The 22,927-nt window shown below is 37.3% G+C and overlaps 1 protein-coding gene across 1 annotated transcript in view; it reads left to right on the forward strand.

The window, feature by feature from the left end:
* The window catches only part of BRAF (B-Raf proto-oncogene, serine/threonine kinase), an 81,610-nt gene that overhangs the window by 44,742 nt on the left and 13,941 nt on the right, over positions 1 to 22,927 (forward strand). The window contains exons 8-18 of the mRNA XM_056511287.1: positions 7,191 to 7,350; positions 8,908 to 8,944; positions 13,108 to 13,244; positions 13,934 to 14,051; positions 14,515 to 14,599; positions 16,038 to 16,214; positions 17,376 to 17,422; positions 17,993 to 18,111; positions 18,858 to 18,989; positions 21,621 to 21,755; positions 22,599 to 22,752. Of these exons, the coding sequence (XP_056367262.1) occupies positions 7,191 to 7,350; positions 8,908 to 8,944; positions 13,108 to 13,244; positions 13,934 to 14,051; positions 14,515 to 14,599; positions 16,038 to 16,214; positions 17,376 to 17,422; positions 17,993 to 18,111; positions 18,858 to 18,989; positions 21,621 to 21,755; positions 22,599 to 22,752 (1,301 nt within the window). The remainder of the gene's footprint in view (positions 1 to 7,190; positions 7,351 to 8,907; positions 8,945 to 13,107; positions 13,245 to 13,933; positions 14,052 to 14,514; positions 14,600 to 16,037; positions 16,215 to 17,375; positions 17,423 to 17,992; positions 18,112 to 18,857; positions 18,990 to 21,620; positions 21,756 to 22,598; positions 22,753 to 22,927) is intronic.

The raw sequence follows: 22,927 nt of genomic DNA on the forward strand, positions 1-22,927 counted from the left end.
ACACTGGAAGCTACACAGGCACCTCTGGACTCTTAACTGGAAGATAAATTCTCTGGACAGCCAAGACTATCTTATGGAAGACCAAATAAAATGCCTCCTAGGAAAACAGATTGACAGTCCTGTAGAGGGAACCTCACTTGGTAAGTACAGAGATTATTTTCTTTCTTGTACTATTTTGTGCAGATTCAAGTGAATTCAAAAATACTTCTTCAAGGCAGTGAATGTTGCCTTTAGATCCCATGAATATTAGTGCAGCAGATTTTGGACAAGGCCACCTGTCAAATATTTGTCATGGTACAGCCAAAATAATAACTGGACTAGAACTATTAATTGATGAAGAGACTTGTTCATACCAGTTGTGTTAAATACTAGTGGATGTCAAAGGCACTATATAGCTCTAATCCTAATATTCTGTATTGCTTTTCAATTGCCTTTGCCTCACATTGGTCCATTCTTACCAGCTTGTGAGGTTCCAGCAATATGGATTATCTTGATGCATTCACTATTTCAGGCATTCTTAGTTTTGTGAAGTGGAAACAGAAAGGAAAAACTTTCCAAAGCTGGTTAATTCCTTGAGATCTTTAACTTCACATACATAAAAACGTTAACATTTAAATATACTTAGTCAAGCTTTTTGAGTAAGTATAGGTAAATGTTAAATATATTTATTTTTTGAGCTTTTCTGAAGTGTTGCATCTATAAATGTTTGTAATTGCAGATGTAAAAGGTTTCTAGCTTTCTCCTTTCTGATTTTTTACTTTGTTGTACACTTTATTGTTAAACAAAAAAGAAAGCATACATCATGCTTGAAAAATTGTGTTCATTTTGAAAATTATTTATGATTATAAGCTGATGTTCATATGTAATATGCATATTAGTCATACAGTGTTCCCCCAGCATCAGTGTATGTAGCATTTCCTTTCCAGAAGTATCTCAGATATTACTGGATGAACATATAGCACTGTCCATACCTTTTTCCAGTTGCCTTTCTTTAGTAGTACTTCTGTGCTTTTTAAGAACATAATTGTGGAAATATTAATCTGGCTGAATTTAAAAAGCTGGGCTTTCCTATAAAAACATGAACTCACCTGTAATTTTGTTAAAGAGAACTGTTACAATATGGGACAGCAGCTCAACTGGAATAAGAAAAAGGCTGACATTTGACTTGTCTGGGAGGAGAATATGGGATTGAAATTTGAGAGCTGAGCAATGGGATGGGAAATATGAGGAACTGAGGAACTAGCACTTTTAATAATGCTTCCTAGATTAATAATTGTTCCTTTGGTTTCTCTGTTCTTCTAGCATCTTGCATGGAACAGCTCACAGAGGAAGGGATGTTACTATTCATTTGTTAAACCTGAGGAAAGAGAAAGCAAACATCCTTCTTCATCTCTAGCCTTGTGAAGAGATCCCAGCAGCAGGCCAAGTGCCCAAAAGAAGGAAGTTTGTGTTGTGAGACAGGTTTGAGAGCAAAGGCATGTGTGACATGCTGGGACACTGTCAAGGGAGCAGATGGAAGAGTTTGGAAGAGAAGGGCACATCAAGGAAAAGACCATTGGACATGATGCAGAAGCTGCTGGACATGCTGAAGAACTGTTTAATTTTGCTCCTGTGTAACATCCTAAAGCCATCCAGGCCTGCAGCCTTTCATTCTTCCAACTGTCAGCCAAAGGCAATCCCTCCAGGTTTTCCACCCCAAGAGGAGGGAACACACATTGTCCCATTTCACGTTTCTGAACTCCTTATAACATTGTGTTCAGCCTCCACATTAGGTTGTGTCCCATTTGGGTTCTTTCCATTTGCACTATCCTGTTGTGTCAAAACAACCATTTTAATTACATTCTGCAGTTAACTGGAAAGAAAAGTGCAGGTCTCCCTGCTAAGAGCCATTTGTAATAAAATTGAAGTAAGGAAACTGTATAGCACACATTGTATTTGTTTCGTTCATTGCACTGTCATGAAGTTTCTTCTCCATCTTGGCTCGTAAAATATGAGCACAGAATTTCTGTGAACTCAGTCTCAAATACATGAAAAAAAGAGAAATAATCAAGTTGGCAACACCTTGGCTCTTTGAAAAACAGCATTTCCCAATATGCTTCGTCTTGTAAGTTGGAGGAAGAAAAGGGGAATGTCTGGTGCACCATTCTTGGAAGCTTGCCAGTCCTTGCCTTGGAGCAGGCTCCAGCTTGTGATTAAACACCTCTGTTTTCCTTTCTGTCTTCCAAATGTTCACTGATCGTTCTGCTTCAGCTGAAGATACTTGAATGTCTAGAAAAGCTTTGGAAAAGCCAAGGAAGCAAAGATACAGTTTTAGATTATTACATTTTATGCTACAGTGCCATTTATATCCTGTGGTGAGCAAAAGCTTTGTCTTTCAATTTATAAAACAATGAACTTTTACCCTAAAAGTTCTGGCACCAGGCCTCCTACAGGTTTCTCTATGTTCCCAGTGTTCCTACAATATACAAGTTGAGCAGATATGCATTCTTGGTTTGCAGAAAAGGTTTGGTATCAGAATCTTTAAATCAGAATCAGAAAACTCTATCAGTCCATACAACAGGTGAGGGAAACCTCTTGCTCTCCAAAACTTTGTTTGCAAAAACCTGCTAGTGATCTGGACCTGGTTTGGAGGACTAACAGCAACAGTGTGCTTTTCTTGATAACCCCTGGTGTATGAAGCTGTGCACAGTGTTGTGGCAATCCTGGCAGTTGATTTTCACCTACAAGCCAACCTGGAAGAAAACAAGTTGTCATGGTATAAAAAGCTGCACTAATTTGTGTGAGGTAATGACTTTTGCAGATGTGTACCATGATGCTTCTAGACGGACTTCACAGGGTGCTGCAAGAAAGTTTTTGAGCTGGTAGTTACAAATTGGTACTGCTGTCCTTTTCTCCAGATTGGCATTTGATTTGGGATTATTGATTATTCCCAGGCTGCAGGGATGGGGAAAGGAAAAATTTGTTTTCTGGCAATGTCTGTGGAGTACCACAATAATTAAATCAGAACCTATTTGGCCTTCACAATTTAAATTTACCTGATTGCTGCTATAGCTGAAATGCCATTGTGTCCCAGATCCTTAGCAGTGCTTAGAAACTGCTTGGAACTGGAAGTGCACTGTGTTCTTCATTAACAACAGTAACAACAACCAAATCCAGTCTGGTATTAACACTGATGTAAAAAAAAAAAAAAAAATTAAGAAAAAAACCTTGATACACATTTTAGCTTGCAGTAGGTTTGGTTTGGGTATGGGTGTGCAGCTAACATGTAAAGAGTGTGTGCAACACTGAGCCCAGTGGCTAAACTGAGATGGACTTGTTCAGGCTATGAGGAGGAGAAAGAAAATCTCAGTCCAGGAGAGATGCTGTGATTTTAAAAAGAAACTGATGCATCCCTTATAGTTGAAGCTAGGTAAATGAGACTTATCAGTTCAAGCATATGCTCAACTATAGCAAAATAAAAATATAGTCAACAAGATCTTGAAGCCCAAATAGACCTATCATAAGAAAAATTTCAAGAAAAATCTTTCCTGCATAGACCAGCTCTTAAACACTTATGAAACATCACATTGAGTAAAGGCCATTAAAGAAAATCTGTATTAAAATTTTGTTTTGCATTTTTAAAGTGAACTAATTTATATCACTGCAAGTTCTAAAATCCAATAGACATACTGTATATGATTTCATGAAATTGTTTGTTTATATTTAGCATAATATGTGCAGACACTTTTCTGAGTTACCTTACTCTTCTTTGTGAACCCAGTTTTGTGGAATAGTAAATCTGTGGACACATGGGCACTTGCTGTGCTTGGTAAAGGGTATAAAAATTTGACATCTTAGCAGTTATTCTAGTTTTCCTTGATAAAACATCTTTCTGTTTTACCTGATAAAAAGGGAGGGAATGCTAATGCCAAACATGTGGTCCAAGGTATAAAAGTGTGTTCTGTCATAATGCCCACATCTAGGAGCTGGGAGAAAGTGATTTATCTGCTTATTTGCAGAAGGTCTGCTTTAGCAAAGTGGCTGTAAACTGTTCACAAAGGCCACAGGAAGAACAGAAACTCAGATCCTGATTTTCAAACTCATGTTCCTTCAAGACTCAGCCTGTTATTTTTTGGGGATAGGTTTTTTGTTTCAGGGTTTTTTGTATGATTGGTTTGTTTGCCTTTTGTTTGTTTGATTTTTTTATTTGTTTGGTTTTTGGGGGTTTTTGTTGGCTTTTTTACAGTGTATTTTGTCAGCACTGTGCTTCCATAGCCTAAGAACTAGTTTTGGAACTGGCCTGGAATAGACAATGTCACCCTTTTCCAGAGGATGATATCTGGCCCTTTTAGCTCCAGTGTCACTTCTACTCTTCACAAGTAATTTCAATGTAGGAATACTTTAGGAATGGCCTTTTGTAGCTCAGAGGATGACTGTGTTCCTTGTAGTGATGTGTTTTTGGTAGAACAAGATCTTGATGCAGACCAAGATCCAGCTTTTGCCACACACAGGCAGAAACTGGTGGTAATATTTTCTGAGCTTGTGATTTCAGTAGACTGTCTTAGTTAGCAAACCCCTTGTCTCTTTTACTTCACTAGTTATCTTTTTCAATAAACATTTCCATTTAGCAGAAAAATCTACCTTTTTCAAAGTGTCTCAAGGACACTCATTAATAAAGTCATAATGGGGCATGTGGCTAACTGCTTATGAGGTTCCCATCTTTGCATTCTTTGTTGTCTAAAGCCCAGAGATCCTCAGAGTAATAGCTTAGAAACTAAATAAAAGAAAAAATATAATTTCTTATCAACCTTAATTATTTTCTAAAGATCTGGTCTTCTCCCAATAAGCATTTAATGAGTAGAAAAAGCTGTTCAAGTTGTTGTCAAACATGGTATGATGTGGCATGCTATCTGTGTTAGCAACATGATGGACATGATGACCTGTGACCAGAAAAACAGAAGTAGCAGATGACCATTTATGACTCAAAGGAGGATGTAATTGAAACAATATTGCCTCAATCTGGTTTTCTCTCCCTTGGCTTACTCATGATCACAGAATATCTGATTGCTTCTGTTTTTGTCACATGGCAGAGCTCAGATGGTGTGTCACTGGTGCAGTGTTCTGATGGATGTTGTGATATATTTCCCTTAATTTCCTTATTACCTGAGAACTCTCAGGAAGTTTAAGCAGGAGTTAGCTGTCCCAGCAATGACAGCTGGTTGAGACACCTTTTAGACTTCTGGTACTTTTTTTGTGCAGCACTTGACAGGCTGGCCTTAACATGAAAACAGAGTGCATTTAAATGTCAGTCAGGTCCTGCATTTGGATCTGTGAGCTGCCCCATCTCCTGGTTTATGTTCTAGTTGCATGATTTACTTACAGAAACATGCAGGAATTCAAAGCTTCCTGACCTACAATGTTTTACCTGAAGGTACTTGGGTAGCAGTGAATGAAAACTTCATCTTATGTGTATGTACAACAACTGCATTTTATAAAATAGTTCTCAAATTATAAACAACTTCTGAAATGCTGAGTTTTTCAAGACCCTTTCTCAGAGATTTTTCTATAGTTAGTTCTATTTCATTGCTTCCCAGTATCTTCCCAAAATCTATATTCTGTCATGTGACAGTAGGTAACTGCTTTTTCTTTTTCTCCTTTTTAAAAGTTAAGCAGGGTTAAGCCCCCTGCCTCTTCTCTCCTGTCCCACTTCCCAAACATATTCAGGCATTTCAGTGGAAGACTTACAAGACTGTTACTTGAATGAATTCACAAGCACTTTGTTTTGCCATTTTCAATTGTGAGGTTGTTGGCCAGGAAGGAAAAGATGACAGGTACTTAGGATAGAGATAGCACTGAGTTCTGGGAGCAGTGCCAGACTGGATAAACTTTTTAATGAAAGGTAGGATAGTAGGCTATAAAGCAGACCTGTTTCTGACAAAATGCCAAGATGTCCTGTTGAAAATGTGAAGTTTCCCCAAAGGTTTCTAAAGAGGCCATGGGGAATTGCTTACAGGAGGTGCTATCAGGCCCTATTGCTGCTTTATGCTGCTGTCTGTTTTATTTCTGAAGCTTCTCCCTGTGGACATTGTCTTTGTGGGCATAATAATTAATCCATGAGTCATTGAATGGCTGGAGGACTCCACTCCTCTTTTGGAATTTACAAAAAGAAACCAACTCTTAAAAACTTTGTTGACAGATACCATGTATATTTTAAGATTAAGTTTTCTTTGACAAAGATGGCAAATGTTTTCCTTAGCCTTTTGCTTTGTGTCCATTAGATTGAATCATTAGACTTAACAGTGACTGACCTTGACCAGAGTAAGAGATAATTGCCATTTTATTGCACTTTAACAAAATTAATGGATAGCCAAAGAAGTGACTTTATACCTTTTTACAAACAAAAAACCCAAGTGTTTAGTTGTTTTGTCTTTTGAATATTCAATTCATTATACCATAATTAAAAACTTTATCTACATTTATGACTGGCAGCATTTGCATTTCTTCAGGAAGCTTGTTTGTGTATTCTGAACAATTATCTTTTCAGTCAAACCTATTGCATTGTAGCACTGTAAATAACATTTGAAATGTGCTGTTCAAAGTTGTTTCTTGAAGGTTGAGGTTAAAATGGGATATGTTTATTTTTAGTATCAATAATACATTGGGCATGTTATTTTTAGTATCAATAATATATTATTATTAATCAGGCTGAATGATCAGGTGAAATTTTCACTCTCTCTTTTCTGAGAAATAATCCCATCCATATATTTTGTTTTATGACATTTTCTGACTGCAACATTAATATGAGATGTTAATCATTTTTGGTTCTCAATTGGTTACCATTAACCAATGCAGTGGTTAATAATTACTGCAGAGGACACTGCAGAGTATCTTGCTATCTGCAATGCATGTTGGGCAGCATGAGTTTTTCAGATCAGGATTTATTATTACTACTTTGGTATGGTATGGTTTTCTTTGTTTTAACTCAGAACACTTAACAGCCATGTGATTAGGTAGTTGATGCAACAGAGAGTTGTTGCAATTGCTCGTAGGGGAGTAGAGACCATTCATTATAAATTGTTTTTATTCAGTGCTTTAGATCAGTGTTTTTGTTACATGTTATTATAGTTGAAAAGGACTTACCACACCCACTATGCAGTGTTTGAAGCCATTTGTAGACCTAAATCCTCTTTTTCCTTGACTTTGTTTCTCAGACCACCAATTCTCCCTAGTCCTTCTCCTTCAAAATCCATTCCAATCCCACAGCCCCTCCGACCAGCAGATGAAGACCATCGAAATCAGTTTGGGCAACGCGACCGATCCTCTTCAGCTCCCAACGTGCACATCAATACAATCGAGCCTGTCAATATTGATGTAAGTGCTGCTGACCATTACATCAGGAATAGTAGATTGCATGTGTTCCTTGTCAATAGCAGTGGGTTAAATTCATGGGGTACGCACACTTGCTGTGTTTGTAAAACAGTCCTCAGTGGTCTGTCAGAATCTTCAAAAATAGTTCATTTATTTTTTTCATAGATTTTTTTTTTCTATTGAGAGCTGTAAGAACACAAATAATCCATTCTCCAAAAGCAGAACTGCCTTTTCACAGTCCTTTTTCATTTTCAAAAGAACATTCTGCCCCACACAACTACTTTTTTTTTTCTGTCATTAGTCCCAAGGCTCATGCTGTTAGCTGTAGCCAGTAACCACTCTTGCAAACCATTCTGTGTTAAACACATTGTTATGCAAGATAGAGACCTTTTAGTATTTGTATTCCAAGTAATATTTTTGCTATTGAGGGAAACTAAGTAATTACATTAAGCTGAGTTCACATATTCTGATAGTTCCTTAAGAGTTTAAGACTCCAGTATGTGTTGTTCCAAGCATTCCTTTGGAGTGCTCAAAGCTGCTACACTTAAGGTTTTTTCCACAATTTTGAAATCTCTGGATGGTGAAATGTAACTAATAATAATGCTTGGTCTTACCATGAAGACAGTTAGGACCTTTCAAGATGTTACATTTTGCTAATTTTGCTAACATACACAGTTTGTATCTTGTCCTTAAGTCTGCTCTCTAGAAATTAGTCATTTGTCAGGTGAGCAGTCTTGAAATCTGCCTGGCCACTGAGGCACAAGATCTGTTTTGCATGTGAGCTGAGGGAAAGGTGAAATGTTAATTTTAAGAGTGTGGCTATATAGACATTTGCATGTGGTGCAGCTGAGGCATAGCCAATGCTTTTGGCAAAGCATAGGTGTGTAAGTTACAAATATAATTATGAAACAAGAAGGGAAGAAATATAATAGTGTAACAAAAAAAAAGCTTTATTATAAAAATGGACATACAAAAGGAAACTGCTTGAATTTTCTACTTCTGTTTATAAAATCCTTAGTGCAGTTTGCTTTTAGTCTGGACATTATGCAAAAGACTCTCAGCTCACAGAGGATTGCAAGTGAAGAAAGCCTTCTGCAGTTAGTAATTTCTGAGAGCAACAGTGTGCCTGGCTATGCAAATCAGATGTGTTGTTACAAGAAAAAACAAAGCAGGATTCATTTGACTGATGTACCTCAGTACAGGAAATTGATAGGTTCTGATATGACAATTCAAATCATTTGTGCTACTGTAACAGAACATTTGACTCAATATTTCTTTCTGTGTTTTGACCATATGCGTTTTTAAATCAATATTTTCTTGTCAGCATCTCTTTTGGATGGTGTATATTTCAACTTACTAGAGAGATGCTGTTTTAAAGCAACTTAGTTTTGAGAAGTGTAGTAGTTCTTTGGAGTTGCTGTTAGTAAGTCAGGGTAGGAAACCAATTTTATTTTATGAGCAGTATATGACACTATGAATTCTCAAAGTTATCAGTCTCAATTAATTGCAGAATGTAAATGTTAATACCTAAATTAAACACAGCTTTTATATTTTTTGTAGGACTTGATTAGAGACCAGAGTTTACGAGGAGAGGGAGGTAAGTAGCATTTAAACTACTGTGTTACATTTAATTACACAACTGCTCTGTCCCTTCCTGTTACCCTACTTCCTTCTACAAAGCACAGCCACAATGCAAAATATGACTAGAACAAAAAAGTGAATTTACATTTGCTTGTCCATGAACTTAGTATTTGTTTCACGAAGATTTGAGTCATTTGCTGGTCATTCTGGGAGTGGGGGAGACAGAAGGAGAAAAAGTTTTGAAGTAGTATCTAGTTGTTTTAGTTTTAAAATTACATTGCACTTTTACTTTTTTGCACACTCTCAACACATGCACACACACTTCACTCACATGGCTGCACACATATACACTACAACTTCCCAAAGATTGTCATGCCTGTTGTTACCTTTCCACCCATGGAAACAACAGGGGTTTTCAGTGAAAACCATCGTGGTAGATGGGCCTTCCATACAAACTGCTGCATCCTAAAGCAGCTTGAAATGCTCCAGTTCTTCTCCCCCTCTACCCCTGCTGAAGTTGCTGCTTTGCTCTACTGCATGCCTGTGCTACTCTTGGAAGCAGATTAGGATCTTACACTAAAGCCAGTCCTTTTTATGTTTCCTTCAGTAACTCACTGCCCTAATTCACAGTTAAGTCAGAACTATTGCCAGGAGGGTTTATTTTTCTTTAGGTATTGTGCAAGGGCCTCTTAAGTCACTTCTCCCACTGGTTGTCAAGGTCCTAAAGAGGACTTCTTAAGTGCTGCATTTATTCCTATGAATGTAAGAATAAAGCAGAAATATTGAAAATAGAGAAATACAAAGTATGGCAGGCGTATGATAGTTTTTCCAACTCCAAATCAGTAGCACAGTTGTCTCCTATTAATTATAACTTGCTTCAGCCATAAGAATGGGTCTGAATTACCATAGTGAACCTTTCCTGATCTCAAAGGTTTTGTACTGTGGGCTTTCACTGACTTTGTTTCTCCCATGCAAATCCGGTATTTGGTAGGATGTGTTGTGTTTGATGGAGTTGTCTTTAACAATGCCAGCAATAGGCACTTCTAAAAGAGAAATTTCCTTTAACCCTGCAAGCTACAAGTCAGTTTTTAGCTATTTTGTATGTGTTGGTAGGTGTGGCTCTCCAGAGTTTTGCCCATTTTGTCCAACATTTAAATGTTGTGCAATCATGTTGGTTTTAACTTTTGATCATAAACTGTCTGCTTGGCATCTGAAAACAATTGGCTATTTCCAGTCCTGAAACAGTGTTCTTGGGAATTGATTTTTTTTTTTTTTTTTTTTTTTTTCCTTTCAAAGTACAGAAGCAATCAATGCTTAGGAGTCAAAGCATCCTAGTGATTTCCCATGACTTCTTTCATTTCTTCTGTGTGTCTGTCTGTCTCTGCCTGCCCGTCTCTTTCTCTCTAACAGCCCCTTTGAACCAGCTGATGCGCTGTCTTCGGAAATACCAATCCCGGACTCCCAGCCCCCTCCTTCATTCTGTCCCCAGTGAAATAGTGTTTGATTTTGAGCCTGGCCCAGTGTTCAGAGGTAGTTGGGCTCTTCTTTCTTGTTTTCACCCAAACAAAATAAAGTAAAACCACAGATGCTGTTTGTGCCTCACCCTCACACCGTGTGTATGTAAGTGTGTGAGTTTATCAGAACACCTCTGTTTTTTGCTTGGCCTGGCTGGAATGCTTTGAATGTGCTTTTCACACATGTTCACTTTCACCTTTACACGCTTGAAAATGGTTATAAATGAAGTCTGACTTAAATCTTCAAAAGCAAGGAATTTCATAGTTGAGGTTTTTCTGTGGACCTTAACATATTTTTTCTAAACAGAGGGCATTGGATTACATTGCAGTGATTTTAAAGATCAAATGATGTCCTTAACTTAGAATTTCCTTGACTGTTCAGTTTAAGTCAGTTCAGTGCTATAACAGTCTTCTCTATTTAATGTTCTTTGTTTTGAAAAGTGATGTAGGAAATCAAATGTGAATTGCAAACATTTCCATTGATATCTTGTTAGGTCTCAAGTTTTTCAAGTAATGTGTTATGTCAGCTTTCAACAAATACTCATTTTGACAATGTGCTATTGACACCACATCGAGGCTCTAGATGGTTTTAGTAGTTTTTATTTAGTTAGTAAATTTGACTGAAACAGTATTTCTGTCCTGTACTATGCAAAATAAGACACTTAGATTTTCATGTCATTGACCATGGAGGTAATTTAGGCCTTAAGCTGTCAATGGATCTGTTGTATTGCACAATATAAAAAAATAGAAAAAAACTGTGGGATTTCATATGCTAGAGAAACCAATTATTGAGTAATAGCATGAAATGTTTATACTTCTGTCTCTGAATAATACATGTAGAAATGGTTAGTTCAGTGCATGTAGTGTGGTTTTCAAATGCCACCATCTTGGCTGTTTCAAAGACTTTTTTTTCAGAATATATCAAGAGCAGTTCACCTTTTGACCTTGTAAAGATCTTCCAGAAGTCTTTGTAAGAAGACAGGTGTTCCCACAAGCAAACTGGCTACAGAATGAGATATATTATGTATATCTTCAAAGTCCAAGTTATTCACTTAAATCCAGCATTATCTGAAGTCTACTGTAATAACTTGGAAAACAGGCCATCTGGTATTATTATGAGCAGATTAACTACAGTGTTCTGCCATGTGCTGTAAGCATTTCTGGTGAAGGGTGAATATTGTGCTAGTGTTCCCATACTGCAGTATTTGAAGTATTTGAAGAGGAGAGTTTAGTTACCTCAAAGAAAATGCATCCCAGATCCTTGCTATTGCAGAGGAAATCTGTAGCCCAGTAAACTTTTGGAAAATTGCTCATGTTCTGGGAACATTACACATTTAATTCCATGTGTGTTTGATTTCAGATTAATCATATAATAAATAAATGACAGCATAGTGGCTGTAACATGAACACAAGTCCATCCTTCAGGTCACTGGCTTTCAGCTGCTTATAAATGTAGTTAGAATGCCCAATATGCATTATTATTGTTGCTTAAGTATGTGGACAGAGTTTACAGATGCTGTGTCCTGTTTTGTATCTGTTGGTATGTTATTTTATGCATCCACTTCTAAGTGTATAGACTTTAGCTTACTAAGTCCAGTATGGATACATGTGGTCTGATGAATTAGCATGTACTGAGTGACTGAACTTAAGCAAGTTTTTAAAGTCACTAAGTCTGTTTTTGAATTCTACTAGCCATTAGGAGACACTTTTTGCTTAAGAGGGGAGCTTCTAAGAAAATATGAGGTGGAATATTGTCTTCCACCACTTCCCAGAGCACTGGTGTGAGAGAAGGCAGTGCAGTGTTAGAGGTCTTGTTCAATGACATACATTGTTTAGCAAAGCAGCCTGAATTTAATTAACAGTTGACCCTATTTTATGTCCTTTGCATTGGAAGGGTCAGCATAACCTTGTTAGGAATAATTGTGATGTATTTTAAAAAGCAGTGTCTAGGTGAAGTGCTCTATTTGAAAAGGGCCACTGGGGCTCTGAAACAGCTCTTTTAGTAACATTTTCCTGCATAGATTTGTTCAGATAACCTACAGGCTACAGACATACTGTTCTTTTTTGTGTTTCCTAGAATACACTTCAAATAGCTAACTAAAGTGCTTGTTCTTTTTTAATCCTTTCTCAAGTCTAATATTTATTTTAAAATAATAGCTGTCTGCTAACAGAGCTTTAAAACAGCCAAATGATTTTCAGGTGGCACTTGGAGACTCAACCAGAAAACATTTAAATTATTTGCATTTTGATTCCAAAGTACAGTAGTTCAGCTATTTGTTGGGCTCCTAAAAGTTTAGCTACAAGAAATATCAGAGGTAAATGCTTCTAACTAAAATGCTACTGTTCTCAAAGAAACTGATAGAATTTTAAGAATACCTTTTCAAGTATTTTTTCATCTTACTTAAAAAGGCTTTGTCCTTTTTTTAATTCATGAACAAGAGACTGAAGACTATCTATACAGGGATTTTTGCTTGTCTCTTCCTGAAATCTGAGACTTGAGCACTAATCTAATATTAGGACAATATTTCTGTATATGTTTGTTCTCTCTTAGAATTCACATTGATGTTTAGAGATACTGCATTAAACACAATTCTTGCACCTAATTTCAAAGCATTCTTGTGAGCTGGATTCTTACAGATAAAACTATCCTATTTCTGAAATTTAGGCTCAGCTGCAGGCTTGTCTGCAACACCTCCTGCTTCTTTGCCTGGGTCACTAACCAATGTGAAAGCGTTACAGAAATCACCAGGACCCCAACGGGAAAGGAAATCATCCTCATCCTCAGAAGACAGAAATAGAATGGTAAGGGAAAGACCAGCTGTTTTTCTTTGGTAGAACTATTACACAACCTCTCACTTTTCTTTCATCCAAGTTTTCTAAATTTTGAAGATGAATATGGCAATGATCAAGGACTTGAAGCCGATTAATAGAGTGGGATAACCACTTTAAAACCACTTTAGACCAGTAATTAATTAACAATTAACCAATAATTGTGGGACTGATAAATAAATAAATAATTTACTAAACTCACTTTTACTGGTGTGCTTCATATTGTAATGCCACTTTCCCTTCATATAACATATAATTTTCCCACATGAGTCATAAACTTTGAAAGTAACAAATGTACATAACAAATTTTTATGTAACAATACATGAAAACGTAAAAACATCCTTTTTTTTTTTTTTTTTTTAATTCACAGTTGAGTATTATGGTTGAGAATTTAAAATCAAATACTACTTTCTTTTTGTTTTTAACACTGCCAAAAAGCTGTTGCAAATGTTTCATGCCAGGTAATAATTTGGCATACCTGTGTCCTGAGGCTTTGTGTAGGGCTAACTTTAAAAATCAAAAGACACCATTTGAAAAAGAACTCCTTTTTAGGACATTAATGATGGGAAATGCTGGTGGGATTTTTTAACAAAGAAGCTGTTTTCAGAGACATTAATGCACTTGTTTTCTTCCTTTTTACTGTTTTTGCACATATATAAAGAAAACTCTTGGTCGACGGGATTCAAGTGATGATTGGGAGATACCAGATGGGCAGATCACAGTTGGACAAAGGATAGGATCTGGATCATTTGGAACAGTCTACAAAGGAAAGTGGCATGGTATGTGGTCATCATGGCAAACAGCTCTTCTTGAGGTCACAGTGCCTGCCAAGGCACACCCAGTAAATAGGGTTTTTAAATTAATAAGTGGTGTGCTAAATAACTAGTGTAAGGAGTTCATATTGCTTACAAGCTCAACTCTTGCATGTTCTTCTGAACAGAGAAATTATTAGGGTAAAGGTAGAACATTAGAAAGGCAGAAGTATCCATCTTGATGAATGAGGATTTAAAATGGCTATTTTTAATAGCTTTGGTTTGGTTATGATTTCTCAGAGTCAAGTAAGAATAATATTTCTACATTTTACCAAACATTGACTTAGTTTAAAATTGTAGTGATTTATTTCATGTAAACTAAAAAAAAAGTGGGTCCTAAAATTTCTGATGCTCTATCTAGCATTTTCTAGCATTTTCTCAAGAGAGGAATATTTATCAATGGCACTTACTAAAAATTGCTGTTTTCAAGGTGATGTGGCAGTGAAAATGCTGAATGTTACAGCACCCACACCTCAACAGTTACAGGCTTTCAAAAATGAAGTAGGAGTGCTCAGGTAAGAATATTTTTAGTGGCATGAAATGATGTGTGTAGATTTGTGCTTCATTAATCACTGAATTTTAAATCTCCATTTGAACACATTGGTCTCACTCCTACGTGATGATACTTCAGGCAGAAAAAATAACCATTTAAAAATATTTCTTTGTACCCACTGTATGTGTTTGTCTGCACACCAGTGTTGTCAATTCACATGTCTAAACACTCAGAACTAGTTTTGCTCATGTGCTGCCCCCAGGGCACACAGTCAAGCCTAAGTGTGAGCTGTAGGCCTTTCTTTCCTCTCATTCACATTTTGAAATTGAAGGAGAACATGACTAATGGTTTTTCAGCTACAATCCTGCCTATATTATTTGTTGTTTGATAGTTTCAGTAACATTAATTACTCTAAAGCTTTTTTTTTTTAATGTAATTCTCATAAAGTCACTTCTTGATTTCCTTTTCTACTGCTTCTACTATCTCAGAGGAGGTATTTGGTTTGGGTTCAGCTCTTAAAAGAAGATATATCAGCATGATGATATGACAGAATGTATATTGTGAAGAAAGTTACATCAAAGTACAGTCTTGAGCAGTGTCCAGCATAATTCTGATTTAAGAAACAAAATAGCAAGAAGGTTTTTGTCCATGGAAACCTGATGTGTTGAGCTGGGCACCTATTCTGCAGAAGCATCCCAAATTAGCTACATGGTGAAAGGGAATGGTCAGCCTTTTACCCTAGGAAAATGTCAGTTGGAAAAACTCTAAGCTCGTAGTTGTGGAAGTAGAGGCTTTCTGGGGTGTGCTACTTTGGGTATCTCTTCATTTTCTTGATAGAATTTTGACAAAGGTTAATGAAATCAAACATCTTAGTCCAGCTTATTCTGCAAGTAGTCTCATAGATAGAGTCCAGCCTGTTTGTTTTTGTGTGTTTGTTTCAGAACATTCATAATCACTTGTTCTATCCTTTGACTCAGACAAGGCAGATTTACCTGTAGTTATGCCTTCCCCATTATGATTCATCATTTCTTAGCTTTGTGGTAGGACTTGCAAGAAGCTGCTTATTTTTGTTTACTCAGCAGTTACTCTCAGCATCACTTGACAAATTGTTGAACCTGAAACAGACACAGTCACATAGCATAGAACTGTCCTAGTCCATATTGCTGCAAGGACAAAGACTCACATGCTGGGATCCCATGTGTATATTTTAATATAAGAAAACATAAGAGCTGTGACATTTTTCACTTACCCCAGAGTAGTTATTCCATGTTAGTATGATAAGACAGGCCAGCTTCAGGAATAATTCATTAAATTAATCTAGCAAGAGGTTATCATAGTAAAAGTTAAGACTCCCCAACACCTTCTCTTTGGAAATATATACATAGACTGTGATAGATCTGCCTGGGTTTTCCTGATTTCCTGGTCTGATTTCCTCCTGATTCTTATTTTTTTGTAAACAGGAAAACACGGCATGTGAATATCCTGCTTTTCATGGGTTACTCAACAAAACCCCAGTTGGCTATTGTTACACAGTGGTGTGAAGGGTCCAGTTTGTATCACCATCTACACATCATTGAGACCAAATTTGAAATGATCAAGCTAATTGATATTGCACGACAGACTGCACAAGGCATGGAGTAAGTATTGAATTACTTGTCTGCAAATGAGCACTGGGGCAGTGTTTACTTACCCCCTTCACACTCTGGCTGACATTGGCAAATAAGGCCAGCTCTCTGCTCACTTTGCTGAGCTCAGGGTCTTGTCTCAATCATCAAAGCATTTGGTGAAAGTATCAGAGCTCTCTGAATAACAGGTTTCAGCATCTGAAGAGAACACACCTATTTTGTCCTAAGGATTGTAAATAATCCTTACTCCTACAGAGGGCCATTGAGTTAGAATTTACCAAACTAGACAAATATTGTGTGTCAAAATCAGAACACTGCTGTAAGACCAGAGAAATCACACTTCAGCTGAAAAGCCACTATGATGATTGCTGTTCATGGTGCCTTTTTTCTACTCAGTATTCTATTACATTTTCAGTCAAGAGGTATGGAGGTGTTTGCAGCAACCAGCCTTAGCCTTCTGTTAGCCTGTGCATCTCCCCAGGCTCCATCTGTAGGTAGGGGAGATGCAGAAGCTGTTTTGTGAACACGATTCAAAGCAGAGACACAAATTGGGGCTTTTCCAGCACTTTTGTGCCAATCTCATTGACTAAACAAAGAGCCACAGGAGACTTATCCAGGCTGTATCTGCTGTGGCACAAGTACTTTCCCCTGTGTTCCCTGCCATCTGTTTATCCAGGCTGCAATCAGGGGATCTTTTTTCCACTCCTCTGCTAAAAAGCAGTCAGTGTTCCCGAGCACACATTGAGACTGGGAAGCACATTTTGCTCCTGCAATTTAGAAACACCTTATCTAAAGCTGTGACTATCTCACAAAGTCTTGACAGTCCCCATTAAGGAGTCAGAACTTTGAGAATGGAATTGCATGAAAGAAGTTACTGAAGTTCTTTTTACTGTGAATATTGAGTTAGAATTGAAAAGCAGAAGTTGGACCATAACTGTTATTCATTAGCATTGTATTATAATTGTCATTCAGTAGCATCAGATTTGAGCTGGAAATCTAAGCTCTTTTCCCTGTGAATGTTGTAGAAACTGTCATGGGTAACTGAAGTTTTACTGCCTGCATAAATGTGCAGTTTGAATGTTGACAATTTATGTTTCAGCAGTACAGTGAATTTTGAGTTGTTGATTGGTGAAGTATTATCTAACCCACCTAATCTGTGATATTCCTTTTCAGTTATTTGCATGCCAAGTCAATCATCCACAGAGACCTCAAGAGTAATAGTATCCTTTCCCAGAGATGTATTTTTGGAAAGTGAAAGCATTCCTGTTGTTTTTTTCTTTTTTTTTCTGCCAAAAATTAACTTACTGGTGTGAAAAGCTGCTCATGTGTGAATATTTGCCAAATAGAAATTATACTGAGAAGGGGTAATATCACTAATAACAGAATAGGAGATGCTTACTGTGTCTTTTGATTTCATTGCAGTAACATAGGGAGTTTTAGTGGGTATCACAAAGATTTATTTTTTTATTGCATCCTTTGGTTTCTTCATGTAATGAAAGATGCTGTGAGTTGGCTCATGGAATATTTTCAGCTTTTCTCATACTTGGCATTTAATGAAAGCCACCTGGCCATGGTCTGTTCATCACTGGCCCAGTCATTCCTTATGTAACACTTGCACACCCTAATTCACCATGTTGGGTGCTTAAAACCTGTGTGATGTGGAAACCTCCTTCAGTGATGGTGAATGGTTAAAACTGTCACGTTCACATTGCAAATTTGTAGTTGTTTATTTTCTTTTAGGACAGGGCCAGCACTGCTTGTCTATTTTCCCTTAACATTCCCTCCCTTAGATATTTTTCTTCATGAAGACCTCACAGTAAAAATAGGTGATTTTGGTCTAGCTACAGTGAAATCACGATGGAGTGGGTCCCAACAGTTTGAACAGTTGTCTGGTTCCATTCTATGGATGGTAAGCAAGGGGGAAGTGGTGAACTTGTATCAACAAATTTATTGACCTTTGGCCAAACTTCCTGCTCCTATCCCTCTGGCACACTGACATATAAATGCTGGCTTAAACTGGAAAAGACAAACAGTAATAGGAAGTAGTAAATGAGTGTTTTTCAATTCTTCTTTGAGCATATCTTTTCCAATAGTCAGCAGAAAAACTTTAGTGTCTCCATCTTTTATTCTGAGTTTTATACTGAAATGAAAATGGTGGCTAAGGAAAATGAGTATCATTAATCTAGGGTTGAGGAGAAGGTGAGAAAAGCCTTGTAAAATGTCCTGCAAAAGAGTAGAGGAACTAGTCAGCAAAAAGTAAGAGGCTCTTAATTTTTAAGGATTCAAGAAGAGTTGTTTCATACTGCAGTCTCCTGTGCAGCTCCACTTCCTCCTTTTCTCCCTGGACAAACTTAAAGTTCTGTTAGCTGGCATTATTTTCAGTGTCATTAGAATTCTAGTTTCCAAAAACCTTCTCAGCCTGGCCAAGGTCTTTTTGCACTGTCAGAGAGGAATGAAAGGGATCACCAAGCTGAAATGAAGCAAGGAATTTTGAGGTTCATGTCAGCACCCACTCTGAATTAGGACCCAGTTACACCTGAAGGCAAGAGTGAGCCTTACACTTGAAGCCTGGACAAGTCCATGCTTTGTTTCTGGTAGGTGAGGTGCAGCACAATGTAGAGAAATAAAAACTAATTCTTGCCTTTTCTGATGCAGGCGCCAGAAGTTATTAGGATGCAAGATAAAAACCCATATAGTTTTCAGTCAGATGTGTATGCATTTGGGATTGTTCTCTATGAATTGATGACTGGACAGTTGCCATACTCCAACATCAACAACAGGGACCAGGTAAGGGGAGGTCTGAAACAGAGATTGATTCAGCCTTGAGTGGTGAACTTTCTGATGTTCAGTGTGTTTGATGTTTCTGATTCTGATGCTGTGAGATGACATTTCTGCATTTTCTAGATCTGCCTCAGCCACATAGCAGCAATTTACTTAGTTCTTTTGAGGTATTTTCTTGTGTTCTTTTTGTTTTAAATATAGATTTTCAGCTTCTGAACTGGTTGCCAGGATACTTATTAGGGAGAGAGCAGATTACTTAATAGTAATCTAGTTTAGAATAGTTCTGCAAAGGCAGAATGATCCCCCATATATGTGTTCAGTTATTCCTCTTGTTCCCCCCACCCCTCCACTTGCAGTGAATAATAAATAATGCAGCTACAGGACTGACAAAACCAAGAGCAGTCATCTCACCAAATGTTTTATATTCATTTCAACTTGGAGAGAGCATGCACCATCTAACTGAATTGCAGGATATCAGCATTTCTCAAATCCTGCTTGCTGGACTATGTAACTTTCCAGAGTCTGGGGATCCTGTAAGAATATTCCTTAAAACTTAATGATCCCACACACCATAACACATGTCCTGGGATAGGCATGTTGGGAATGGCATACCTGATTCAGGACTTCTGTCTGACCTGAAAATAGTACCTGTGCATCAAGAACTTCAGTGTAAACTCTTCTGTGTCTGAGCAGTGATGTATTTGTTGCTTCTGTGTCCTCATCCCTTGTTTTTTCACTGTCAGTACTTGAGAATTGAAACCATAGCAACGTTCATCTGTGAATGCCATTTTATAAGGCTGCTTCCATATCTGCCAGAACACTTCATCCCAATTCATCAAATTTGAAGTGACTCCTTTCTAGGTTTTTTTCTCTTTTTTTTCATAATTTTGGTTTTGCCTTTTGGAGAAAGGGAAATGTCTGGATTCCTGGCCAGATGGATCCAGTCTTCTAAAAACAGTATTTGGCCTTGTTTAGCTTTTACCTTTTGAGATCTGAAAGATGAACCCAGTGATGTGGGTGCTTATAAAGAAGTACTGAAACAAATTTTAAAATGCAAGTGAAGCCAACATATGTGATTTAATGTCTTGAGTTTTGTCACTCCTTGTCTATTACATGAAAAGTTGTAAATATTCTTCACTCTCTGGTGCATCTACTTCATCTACTATGACACAACCCAGATTCTTATGAGCATTCTTGTTATACCTGAGTGTTTCTCTCACTTCAACAGATTTTTCTAGACTGTTCTTGTAGTGATACTCTCTTTTCTGTAGTATAAAAGTTTAGCCTCTACATTATTTGTAAAGAAACTTTTTGAAACATTAATAGTAATGAATTTTGAATTATTTCAACTTGTGCCATTATTTAGAAACTACTAACTGATTGTTGGTATTTAGAAAATACCAGCTTGATTACCAATAGATAATGGTGAGTCTGATTGCAGCAGAGGTAAGGAATGCAGCACACAAGTCTCTGCTAGGAAATCCTGCTCTGGCACATGGGGATTTCTAAAGAAACCATATGGGAGTTTTCTGTTCCTCCTTGATGCCAGCACAGATGTGACTGAAGCAGAAAGTTAAAAAAGGACCAGGATTCTGTTAGTATAAATAACATGTATAGCATGCTTGAGATGTGAGGGTTTTCTGCTCTTTTGGTTTTATTTTTTTCCCAGTGTCAAGATATGAAATAGTTACAGTTCATTAGAGAGAAGGTGAGACACACCTGCTGGGTTGTCTTGGTGCTCAGAAAAGGCAGTGATTACTGCTGCTGCATGAATGGATCTTTGATTAGCTGGTTTGGAAGTGCTTTTTAGTGTCAATGCTACTGCACTACTCAAACCATATTGCAATTGACCTTGGCTTGACATGATGAGGTTTAATTGTTTTTTATATATACAAGAGGTGATTAACCATATTTGTGGTTTTTCTTCCTGCTTCCTATCAGTTTACTTTGTTTTATGCTTAGATTTAATCCTTAGGGGAATATATAAGCTTTCCATGTTGAAAGAATTACTGTAAAAATACCAAGCCTGTCTGTCTCCTCTTCTACAGAGAAGAGGCAGTTTCTCTTTTTCTTTGGAGGCTTTTTTTCCTTTATTTTGTGAGTGGGGGAGGTGGTCAGATGTCAAGAATAAGCTTTTGTGTTGGAAAAGTATGTATATGATGGAATCAATTCTCAGTAGGTCAAGGGTGTTAATATCCCAAGTCCATATGTTTCTTAAAATACCTTTCAATGTGAAGTTCTTGTTGATTTGTAATATAAAATAGAATATTTCTTTTTACAGAATATTTATTTTTAGACATTCTGTTCCTGCCACAGAGTTTCTTGTTCTTGTTTTTGTCAGTTTTTGACACCAAAGAACCATTCCTTAGATGGTTATTGCTATAAATGGTAACCATTTACTAGTGTTCACAGAAATCTCTCTGAGGAGGAGGAAAGATCTAATTTTTTCTCTGTACTGAATAGGTTAGCAAGCATTACTCTAAGAAATTTGTCAGTTTCAATACCAGATAATGCTTCCTGGGAGCACAAAGCTTGCTGCTGCAACCAAAATAGCCTAGCAAAATATTCACCTTTTGTTATTGTTTATTTTATCAACTCAGCTTCTTCCTCTTTCATCTTTTTTCCCCTTAAATAAAGATAATTTTCATGGTGGGACGAGGATACCTATCTCCAGACCTCAGCAAAGTAAGGAGCAACTGCCCAAAAGCTATGAAGAGACTAATGGCAGAATGCTTGAAAAAGAAAAGAGATGAGAGACCCCTTTTTCCACAGGTGAGAAATGCTCCTCTTTGGCTCTCAACACACTTTACAATTTAAAGTTTTGAACTCACTGGCCAGTTCCAAATTTTTTTCAATAGTGCTGTGGCAGGGTTTCATAAGAGACCTGCTTCAGTACCTAGTTAGTTCTGTTTAATTAGAAATGCTCATTTTAATTTCAAAAAGCAGGTATTAAAATGACCTATTGTATGAGAAGTTGTAAATACTTTAAGATAGTTACAAATAAAAAAGTTTTAAACACTGTGTATTTGGAAAAGTATTTACATGATGGAGAAAATTTCAACTGGGAGATATTGTAAGTAATAGTCACAGTTAGACACATAAATCAGTACTTGATATATTGCTCAGAAATGTCTACACTGCCCTCCTTGCTCTCCCCCAAGCTTCATGAAGGCAAATGGATAGTTTTGCCACTGAACTTGATTGTTTTGGTTTTTTTTTGTGTTTTTTTTTTTTGTACCTGCTGAGGAAGATTTGGGTTCAAAAAGCTTGAGAGGGAGGAGGGCAAAAATCTGGTTTTTTTTTTCTGTTTTGAATGTAACCAAATCTTTTTCAAAAGATGAGGAGCTCCCCCTGCTGACTTTTTGGTAAATGTTATTAAGCAAAATGCTGGCAGAGCTGGGTGTGTTTGCAGCAATGGCAGGTACAGGTACTAGGACATAGACAAGGAGCCCACTAAAAAGCAAATGTTTTGACAGTGCTTAGAGGGAATAAGTGTGCCTTTAAAAGTCCTTTTTTTAATGTGTGTTTAATATTTTTTCTGTAGTTCATTGATATTGTGCCTTTGGTTTTAAGAGAGTGGAACCACATATTGATGACATATTTTCTGTGTTTTAGATTCTTGCCTCCATTGAGCTTCTGGCCCGGTCATTGCCAAAAATTCACCGCAGTGCATCTGAGCCCTCGTTGAACCGGGCTGGCTTCCAGACAGAGGATTTCAGTCTGTATGCTTGTGCTTCTCCAAAAACACCCATCCAGGCAGGGGGATACGGTGGGTTCCCAGTGCACTGAGACAGAATGTGAAAGCATGTGCCTGTGTGTCTGTGTGCTGCTGTGTCCTGTGAGTGCAAGGCTTTGTTCTCAGTTCTACCAGCTCTGCTTGTAAGGTTTGCTGAGGGAACAGAGCCTCACTTCCTAACACTGGGCATTGAGTGTTCCCAGCACAG

The sequence above is a fragment of the Oenanthe melanoleuca genome, chromosome 1A (assembly GCF_029582105.1).
Source record: "Oenanthe melanoleuca isolate GR-GAL-2019-014 chromosome 1A, OMel1.0, whole genome shotgun sequence".
Taxonomy (NCBI): domain Eukaryota; kingdom Metazoa; phylum Chordata; class Aves; order Passeriformes; family Muscicapidae; genus Oenanthe; species Oenanthe melanoleuca.